General features: G+C 39.9%; 1 protein-coding gene across 1 annotated transcript in view; it reads right to left on the bottom strand.

The window, feature by feature from the left end:
- The window catches only part of HIPK3 (homeodomain interacting protein kinase 3), a 58600-nt gene extending 53245 nt beyond the window's left edge, over positions 1 to 5355 (bottom strand). Inside the window, exon 1 of the mRNA XM_010284667.1 lies at positions 4262 to 5355. Within this exon, the coding sequence (XP_010282969.1) occupies positions 4262 to 5355 (1094 nt within the window). The remainder of the gene's footprint in view (positions 1 to 4261) is intronic.
- Between the last annotated feature and the right edge of the window lie 4437 nt (positions 5356 to 9792).

The raw sequence follows: 9792 nt of genomic DNA, 5'->3' as shown, positions 1-9792 counted from the left end.
AGGCTGTGTGTGAGGCAAAGAGTATGCAGAATAATATTTCATCCTTAAAACAAAAAATAATAATCTGTGACCTAAGACAGTGTACTGTGGTTAGTATTTATTCATATCCATACTCTAATTTCTAGCAATACATAACAGCCAGGAGTTTCCAAAAGGGAATGAAGTGTCAAAGTGTTTTTATACTTGTTTTAACCATTTTCTTGCTTTCTCTTTGCTTAATAAAGCTGAAGCAGAAACAGGAAAACACCAAATCATTACCATTCCATGCAGCTTGTCTCCGTTCTTCTGCTGGTCTATACTCTTTCAAAATTCAATTAGTCTCACTTTTTTTACGATCTTTCCTCATACAGAAGTACTGTAATGTCTGCAGTAGTCATCATTATGTCACCTCTTCTTCTGCTACAGATGAAGTAAGGTAAGTCAGCCCATTATTTATTCACCTGGCTGTATTACGTTCCCTGCCTTAAGCCTTAATCCTCTTATTACTTATTGTTCCAATTTATTAGTCGCTTCCTCCTACAGATGTAAAGTACAGATTCTACCATTCAAAATAAACACCGTAACATTAGACTTTGTTTGGTGTTCTCCATTCTCACAATCATTAGCTCATGACAATCCCACAAACAAGATAAAAAAGCAGTGAGGAGATCTGGGAAATAAAAACCCAAACCCTTTCTCTTTATTCACTTTCGCAAAACTTCTTTGTGGGTTTTTCTTGAGCGTTCAACATATGCCTCTACAGACACCGGTGGGCACACGCATAAAGAAAGTGCAAATCCTGTTGTTGAAAATGACCATGGCACAAGTTAACAGTGCTGCCAGAAATAACCATTTCTCCCTTCTCCCCAGGCCACCTCCAGCCCTCCTCGCGCTGGCAGAGGCACTGGTGCCGATGCGGGGTGACCAGAATGAGGGACAGGGCTGGAGTTAGTGTCACCCCTGGAGCAGGAGAGCACTGGCACCGCGGGGCTGAGAAGCAGCATCCCAGTGCTGCGCGGATGCAGCCCTGCTTCCTCTCAACCTATGTCGTCATTTAAGGGCATTTCATTCCATCCTTTTCTAGGATCTCTTACCCTAAAATAGTCATTTTAAACCAAAATATTTCCTCTTAATAACTTTTCTTTAAATTCTTGGACCTGGCTGAGTGCTTTTGCACATCAGAAGCAGCCAGGTTCACGTCACATTTACCTAGGAAATATCGATATAAATGTCAAAGTAGTGCATTGTGCCTGTCACTTGGTGAAGCAAAGTCTCATGAACTGTCAGCTCTGACCATGCAAGGATCCCCACTGGCAAGAGTTACAGGTAAAACTCATGACAACACACATACAGCTTAGCACAGAAACGATTTTCAAAGATTGTACACAAGAATACAGATGGAATCACACTAATAAAAGAAATGCTGTAGAGAACAAGCATTTTTTAAAAAAATTTCCCATTTGAACTCTAATGGGATTAATTTAGCTTGAAGCATCAAATAAAAATCCAAACTAATGTTTCCTTGCTAAATAACCTAAACAAACACATAGCACCACTGAGCTTAAGGGAGGGGGGCAGATTTCAACATCCCAACTGCTGCTCAGGTTTTTTAAAGGGTTTGTTTGAACATGTCATAGTCAAACAAGTCAAACCTGCACTATCACTCCCACTCTTTTTTAATATAAAAAAAATTTAAGTACAGTTATATTTTATGAAGTAGCTCCTTATTTGATTGACAAGAAACACAATCTCCTGCAAAATAAATTCCATCTCGATACAATATATTCTCAGAAGGCCCTTCTCATTCCTCTTCACAGCTTTTCTCTTCAAATTTCCCTGGTATCATCTACTTTGAGACCTTTTGGATCAAATCCCTATTTTCTGATATTATTTACACTAGTCAGATGCTTCCAAAGCAATAAAAAGAAAGTTTGAGAAACTGCATGCCAAGCTACACAAAGTTAATTTGAATCACACAACTGGTATAGAGCTATGCATCCACAATGAAATCCAGCATGCTAGAAACATTTTTCAGAAGTAAACTTTTTGCTTAAAATAGTTTTGAAGTATAGTATCTGTTTTTTTACAAAATTAAGTCAGTTCCAAAATTATCTCAACCAATATTTAACTTAAATATAACACCAAAACTATTCAAGTAGATAGACTCTAACTTTTTTTCTTTTTGTATGTCCTTTTTACTTAAAAAAAAACCCAAAACACCAAACCACCACCCTGACTTAAACGCTACTTTATAGAAGGATTATAAAACTATACAAGAACATGATCTTCTACTGAAGAGCCTGAATATTTACAAAGCACTTAAGTGCCACTTAGTAACTAGGGCATTTTAGGTGCACATGTTATATGAGTCTATATGAATATCATTCAACATTGAGTCAAGACAAGCATATACACCCATGAGTTTCATTCTTGCACATCCACAACGAACCCCACTTACATTTCAGTGCGTGTAATGCGATACAAGTACCCAAAATGCAAGCAAGTTGCCAAGGACTTGCACAGCATACAGACCTGCTCAACCTAGTAAGCAAGTCAAAATTCAATATAAAGTATAGGTTCAAAAGAACATCAACCCAAGTAACACAAAACTACAGCTAAAATTTGTATGCAAGCAATTGAATAAGGACAACAACACTAATGAGCCATCTGAAACAGAAAAAATCTGAAACTAGTTAGTTGAGAATGAAGTACTACAACAGGACCACGCAGCCTGGCTGTCTACAGCCTCTCCCCCTTTGTCAGTTCTTGGGGAATGAGGAGGGAGAAATGGCAATAGCTTGCAATAATTTGTAATTGCTTCAATAAATAGAAAGCCAAAGTACATAAGGAATTATTATCAGACCATGCATCTTGAGCATCTGCTGAATTATGAATTTGTACAGAACAGCTGACATCAAGACAGTTGCACTTGTCTAGAACCTCACAGAATTCATGCCACCTTTTCAAGACTTGCATGTTTTTGTCCTGAGAGGCCTGAAAATACTGTATCTTGAGTTGTGTACAGGTCTTGCACCAAAATGCACTCTTAAGTTACTTAATCTCTTATTTCCTCTCATGCACATTTTTGTATAATGCGGGTATGCATGAATCCATATGGTTTCCCAATTTAGTCTTCTGTTGACGAACTTTGTGTAGTTTTTAAACCCTTAGCTGCAGTTTGTAATTAAGTAATGGGGAAATGCAGGTGGACTAGAATATTTTATATGAGCACTACATGAAATGTTCTTGCTTACAAACTACAGTCAAACAATAGTTAAGATTATTCTGGAATGAACTCCAATTACTAATTTCATCAAGCCTAGAACTGCACTGCACAAACTTTCACTTCCAACATGAATAGCTGTAAAATATTTAAAGTTTTCTTCAAATTACTCATTGCCTTAGCTTTTTACTGAATTTGCGGAGGCAGGCAACACCCAGGACATACTACTGCCAATGATGCAGAGCAGAACTGAAGAAAGTCTTCAATCAAGGCAAGTTCAGCTTATAAAGAAAACAAGATTTTTGTTTCTCATTTTCTAAAGATTCTAAATACTAATAGCTTTTACATATCACACAGACAGGACAACTACATGAAAAAAGGATTAAAAAACAAAATCAGGAACATATCTCCATTTTTGAGGCCAATGTAGAATGCAACCACATACCAAAATCACTTTAAATGCCTGCCTGGTATCACCTTAAATATTAAAAGGTTCTATCACTCACTCACTCCAGAAGTTCACTTAAGTCCGCAGCTGCTGAAGGCACTCAATCAGCACTGAGTTTACAAAAACTAGGCAAAATATTTACAAGTGCTGGAGAAAAACAGAGGCATTTACATCATCTTTGGCAACAGTATATAAAAATGTGGCACTTCTAGTACGCTGTCCAGCTGCTTACAGAAAAAAAACATCATGTTAGGAAGGCAGGAAAGGCCTCCTGATTAAGCAAGTGAAAGCTAATTTTTTTTTTCTATTTTCCTTTTAAAAAGTCTCATCAGAGGTCTCAAAATAACAGTAAGTGATGATTTCAGAGTGATTTCAGACAAAACATACTTCTAGAAAAAAATGACACTATAAAAACATTCAAAGCAAATATTCAGATTTGAAATAGTAACCAACCACTCAATCTTAGCACAGCCTTCATTCTTAGATGGTCCTTATGTTTTCCAAATTATTCTTATTAGTTATCTGGAAGCGTAATTACTTGAGCCATTAACTTTAATAAACGCTAAAACCTTGTTCCATTGAAGGCTAAAAACACAGTAAAAGACACCTACCTGTAATACCGAGATTGTAAATAGGTTGAACAAATAGTCTTTGATACATGGCTGGCAGACCCAAAATCTATTACTTTAACCCGGTAAGGCTGCCGAACAGGATCCACCAACATAATGTTCTCTGGTTTGAGGTCAGCATGGATTAAACCCAGACTTTTTAGTTTTTTCAGTGCAGTGGCCACCTGTTGCAGAATAGGCCGTATTACTTTCAGTTGCAGAGGGCTGAATTTGTTTTGTTTCAGGAAGTCGTATAAATTCTGTTCCAACATCTCAAAAACCAGACAAGTATGGTTACGATGCTGAAAGCATTCATAGGCTCTCACAAAGTTAAATTCATCAGCATTTTCAGTACTTAGTCTCGCTAGTATGCTCACTTCTATTTGTCCTTGGCGTGCATACGAAGGATGATTCTTCAAGATTTTGATTGCCACAATCTCATTTGTCCCCCTTTTCCAGCACTTCACTACTTGTCCAAAGGTCCCTCGGCCAAGGAAATCAAGAACCTCATAAGTGTTTTTCACAGAGCACAATACCTCATGCTGTACTAACTGGTAATCTCCATCTCCGCTTGTACCACTTTGTTTTGAAGTTGCAGCCGTTGTCACAACCGTCACTGGGTTTCCTACATTGGTTTGCAACATTGCAGGCAGGATGGACAGTTCATCAACAATCTGCATCGTGCTGTTTTGATTATCTAGCTCTTCGCTCTTACGCTTCAATCCACATCGCTGGGGTCCTTCCAGGATATCTGATCGGCTTCCTTGAGTCCCAATCCGAGGTGCCTCTAACTGAGCTTGCTGCGCCCGCGCTGCTAACGCTTTTGTAGCACCTGCAATATTTTTTAAAGCAACAGCATTTGACTGCAACAAAAAGTTCTGTCCTCGAGGTCTGTCAAATGGGTTTTTAGTCTGAAAGTACGTACTAACCCTGTGGGGAGAAATTCCAAAGTTTTTACCATTCACATAGATTTGCGGGTAGGTTCTTTCGTGGTACACGCAACTGCTTGGTTCTAGTTTGAGTTTCTTCACACTACAAAAGGCACTTGACTGGGTTTGATAAACATATGGTGGATAGACCAAGACTTGTGAGGCCATACCTAAGGAGAGAAAGAAAAAAAAACAGCGAGTGAGAAACCTGCATTCACATTTCCAAGCTTTGCAGCAGCTTCCTCTTCTAAAAAAAACAAGACACAGTATATTTTCCAAACGAGCTAGCCTAAAGTTATTTCATATTTAGCTTCTTATGGCCAATAGCAAGGCCATCATGCCTTACCACCAGCGCACACTCTGCAGCACACAAGGACTGTGGCAGCAGCAGGGATTCTTTTTGCTGCTTGCACAGGGCAGGACTGAGATGGTCTGCAGGAGGCCATTACTAGTAATTTCTCAAGTGGGGGAACTACCTTTGTGCTATTAAAAACTCAGCTTTCATTTAAAAACGCCCAGCATTTCTAGATACAAAAGTATTACGGTGTTCGGTAACGCAAGTTAAATAACCAATTCAAATATTTATCAGTGACGATGTAAAGTAACAGCTCTTAATTGTGTGTCGATGCTGCCTGTTACACAAGGTATCCGACCTACTCATGGTAAGCACCATCAGGCTTCTGAGATCAGACGAACAAATGACACAACTGTCACTGCTCCAACAACTTCACCGTGATGACAGTAGAAGCGATCGGGCTGCATGATGGGGCCCAAAATACCTTAGGGGCATCTGTATGTTCACATAAACAATTGCAGCTTTGTTGGTAGACTAAGATGTACAGTAATCTAATCCATTCACAAAAGGCAAGTGCTCTCTCTAAGTTATATATCATCCCACTGCAGAAGTTTGCACGTCAGTTGTCGGGGGCAGAGGCACCAATTCCTCCCCTCCTTCAATTCAGATTTGCAAACTAAGTATTAGCCTCGTACTTTCAGATATGCCAATTCCATGAGTTGGGCCATAGAAAACCTGCACTTTAAGGTAATCTGTTACATTATATATTCTACATTATAGTAGAATAAGTATAATAAGTATATTATACTTATATAATAGTATAATATTCTACAGACCTATAAAACATGCCCCTGATCAAGATCGTTTCTGAAAACTGGGCTGATACTGTAGAGAACTTGACGAATTTTCTGTGAGAAGACTGACCTTATTTTCAAGTGAATGTGGAAGGAAGGAAAAGAATATATTTCTCTATATATTTTTTCTATATTCTGCACATATTTTTCATATTTTTTAATTATTTTTTTTCTGCCAACACAATTACTTCTTTGTTAAGAGAGAAATTAAAGTTAGAATAAAAGACTATGGATAATTTTAACTTTTGAATTCCCAGTAAGGCTGAGATCAAAATTTCAACCTGAATGACTCCACCTTCCTTGAGGTCATCACATTTGCAAAAGGTGATGCCTGTATAGCCACTCAGAAAGAGCACTTGCACCTTGGAAATCAGTAACGAAGAACAGTTTTGCACAAGAAGAGGCAGTTTGCCAGTCTGGGACGCGCATGAGCACAGCAGCCCCGTTGCACATAGCCCATGTGATGGTGCAGGATTAGTCCCACTGCCTCCCCAAATTCACCGTGACTCAGGACACTAGTTCCACAGAAAGCAGAGCCACAAGACTGTCCACAGTCACACTCCACACCATACCTGCCTTTCCCAGGCACAAAGCGGAGTGTGCCAACACAGCGTCAGAGGGAAGAGGACAATGGCACATAGGACAGGGAATCTCAATTCCACTTTAAAATGCATAGACCCCACCCCTTGGATGCTGTACCTTCCAGCTCTCATCTCTGCGCTGACCCTGCCGTGTCCCTTTCCAGACCTGTCAAACACCAGCCTTAAACTTTCATGTCACGTAATGCTAAACACTAGGAGAAAGGCACTGGATGGATCCCAGTGTAAATGACTTCAAGGTTTAAGGGAAGTTATGGCTTATACCAGCCTGATCAGCTCTCAGAGAGGAATTCCATACCAATAATACTTCAATTAAATCACTTTTTCATACCAAGCGCATGAAGATTCTGGCAATAGGTATTTAAATTGCAGATGAGCCACATAAAACTTGAGCCAGACATTGCAATGACTCTGATCAAATGAAAACTAACCAAATACACAGCGTAATTATTCTGAAGCTGTGAATTGATTTATGGAAATTAGCATTTAAACATCTTAAGAGCGATTAAAACAATCATACAATCACCTCAATTTAGCATCCTATAATGATTTTTGCCCCAGCAGTAGAAGAAAACTTCAAAGCCCTTTCCAAAGCTGCTTGCCCAGAGTCAAATGATGTATAAAGCTGGAGACCGCCAGTAGCCAGACTCTCTCATCACCAAATATTATGGGACTGCCACTGGCCTCCTGCTCCATGCCAAGGATTTAAGACTAACTCAACCTTAAAACACAGGCAAAAATTTTTTAAGTTCTTGAATTGTCTCCCAAATAACGTATCCCATTACTAAGTGCCTGGTGCACAGCATAAGCATATTGACTACGGGTCTTACCCTCTTTCCTATAATAATTATATTTAAAGGAATCACTTATCCTGATCACATTACTTGGAGCTCCAAAATCAACTCTCACTGACTTCCCTGGAGCACACATACGTCCAAGCCTACTTGGAGCTTCCAGTGCCACCTGCACAGCTCAGGCCAAGCCAAACCTTCCGTCAGCAGCCTATCATTCTTCCAGTTCTTCTGGGATGACTCAAATACCAGATTTGCCACATTTACTCCAAAGACGCTAAAGTCTCCAACCAAATTCTTTTCCTTAAAATCTTTTCCAGGTTCCTGTTATAAAAACTCCACTTGCTTCTTCACCAGAATCCCCATGTATACCTCTTTCACAAATATGCATGAGTGAAGCAAAACATTCAACCTCAAAAAACTTTTATACTTCAAAAGTAAAGCACCTGTCCCTCTTTTCAAGGTAACCCTACTGTGTTATCCCACAAAGTCTGCAGACAGTTCAGATGCCCATCACCACCTTGACGACTCGGAGTTTAATGTAGATGACAAATCTAAATGCTGAGCAGACCCAGAAGGACAGCTACACCACTAAGCTCCTGGACAAAAACAGGTCTGACATGAGAAGCCAAAGCTGAGCTGCTCAATGGGAAGGAGCCTGGATGACTGACGGGTGGGCGATAGGCCTGCCAAGCTGCAGCAGCCCCAGCGGGTCCATTCACCTTGGATCTGCTGTAACCAAACAGTGAACATCTAGCTTGGTTTAACTTCTGGAGAAGGTATTTGCCCGTGTAAGCTTGTTGCCAAAGCTGACAGCATGAAATCAAGACGACTACTTTGAAAAAAGCAGTGATAAACCTACACTGCAGTTAAGGAGGTTTTCTGAAGACAGCGCCAACAACCCAGTGGGGGGGAGCAGAGGGGGGAGGAAAGTCCTCTAGCAGGGCCAGAGGTCCATTCAAATCCTTACCCGAGCCTGTTGGGACCCCTGACATTCCAAAAACGTCTAAGTTTTCTATAGCTCATGCTATTCAAACTGGCCCAGAAGGACTGGAAGCACATAGTCCCAGCTTTCTCCTTAACATTAGTTTCAGTTGGATGAGAGAAACTAGGCTATCTTTATCATCCTTTGGGGTTTTTGTACTTCTTACAAGCTTAGCTCCATGACCCTGAACTCCGACCACACTAACAGTTCTGTTCTCAGATAAGAAGTGTTTACTGAGTTACCATGAGAACATTTTTAGCAACTCCAAGAAAAAAAAACTAAGCACTAAATAAAACAGATTATGTACCCTAGCAATCGTGACAAACTGACCTAAAAAAAGTCAAATTTTACTCCAGAAAAGTAAAAATAGTCTTGGAGTTCTTACATGAGCATCTAATTTCTTAGCTTCCCCTAAACACTTCTCCCTTACCCCCATAATTTTGGGGCTTTTTTGTGGTTTGCTTTTTTTTTTTTTAAACATATGCTCTGAGATGCAATCTCATTTGGAGAAGCTACAGTATCATCATATAACCATTGAATAAAACACTTTTACAGGTCTTCCTGTGGAACAGGCACATTAAAAGTCCTGCAGCGTCCTACACCTGAGACCGTTTAAAGATCTCTGCCATGCACTTGAATGCAGTGCTCAACAGATGTTCCAGACAGAATCGCACTCTTTACTGTAACATAAACCTATGTGCAGGGAAATACACCTGAAGAACGTGTAACTATCCGATACAGCCTGCTGCCGGAGGTCTTTGCTTTGAGAAGCTAAGTTTATGAATAGAATTTATCTCCCCCCACCCAGATGAAAAACCAGTCCCACACCCAGAAAGCACAGCTACACAGCAAACCTTGAAGAGAAAGGGAAAATACCATGACACCCTCTACTATAACAGCACTGCCATGTTATGGGGGCTTTTTTGTTGGTTTGGAGGGGTTTTTTTGTGGTTGACAGGGTGGTGGTGGTTTGTTTTGGGGAGAGGATTTTTGTTTGGTTTTGTTTGGTTTGGGGGTTGGTTTTTTTTTTACTATTTTGGGGGGATTTAGATTGCATAATAATCCTATGTATAGCTACACT

Source organism: Phaethon lepturus, unplaced genomic scaffold, assembly GCF_000687285.1.
Source record: "Phaethon lepturus isolate BGI_N335 unplaced genomic scaffold, ASM68728v1 scaffold32213, whole genome shotgun sequence".
NCBI classification, from domain to species: domain Eukaryota; kingdom Metazoa; phylum Chordata; class Aves; order Phaethontiformes; family Phaethontidae; genus Phaethon; species Phaethon lepturus.
This window is presented reverse-complemented; position numbering and strand designations above follow the sequence as displayed.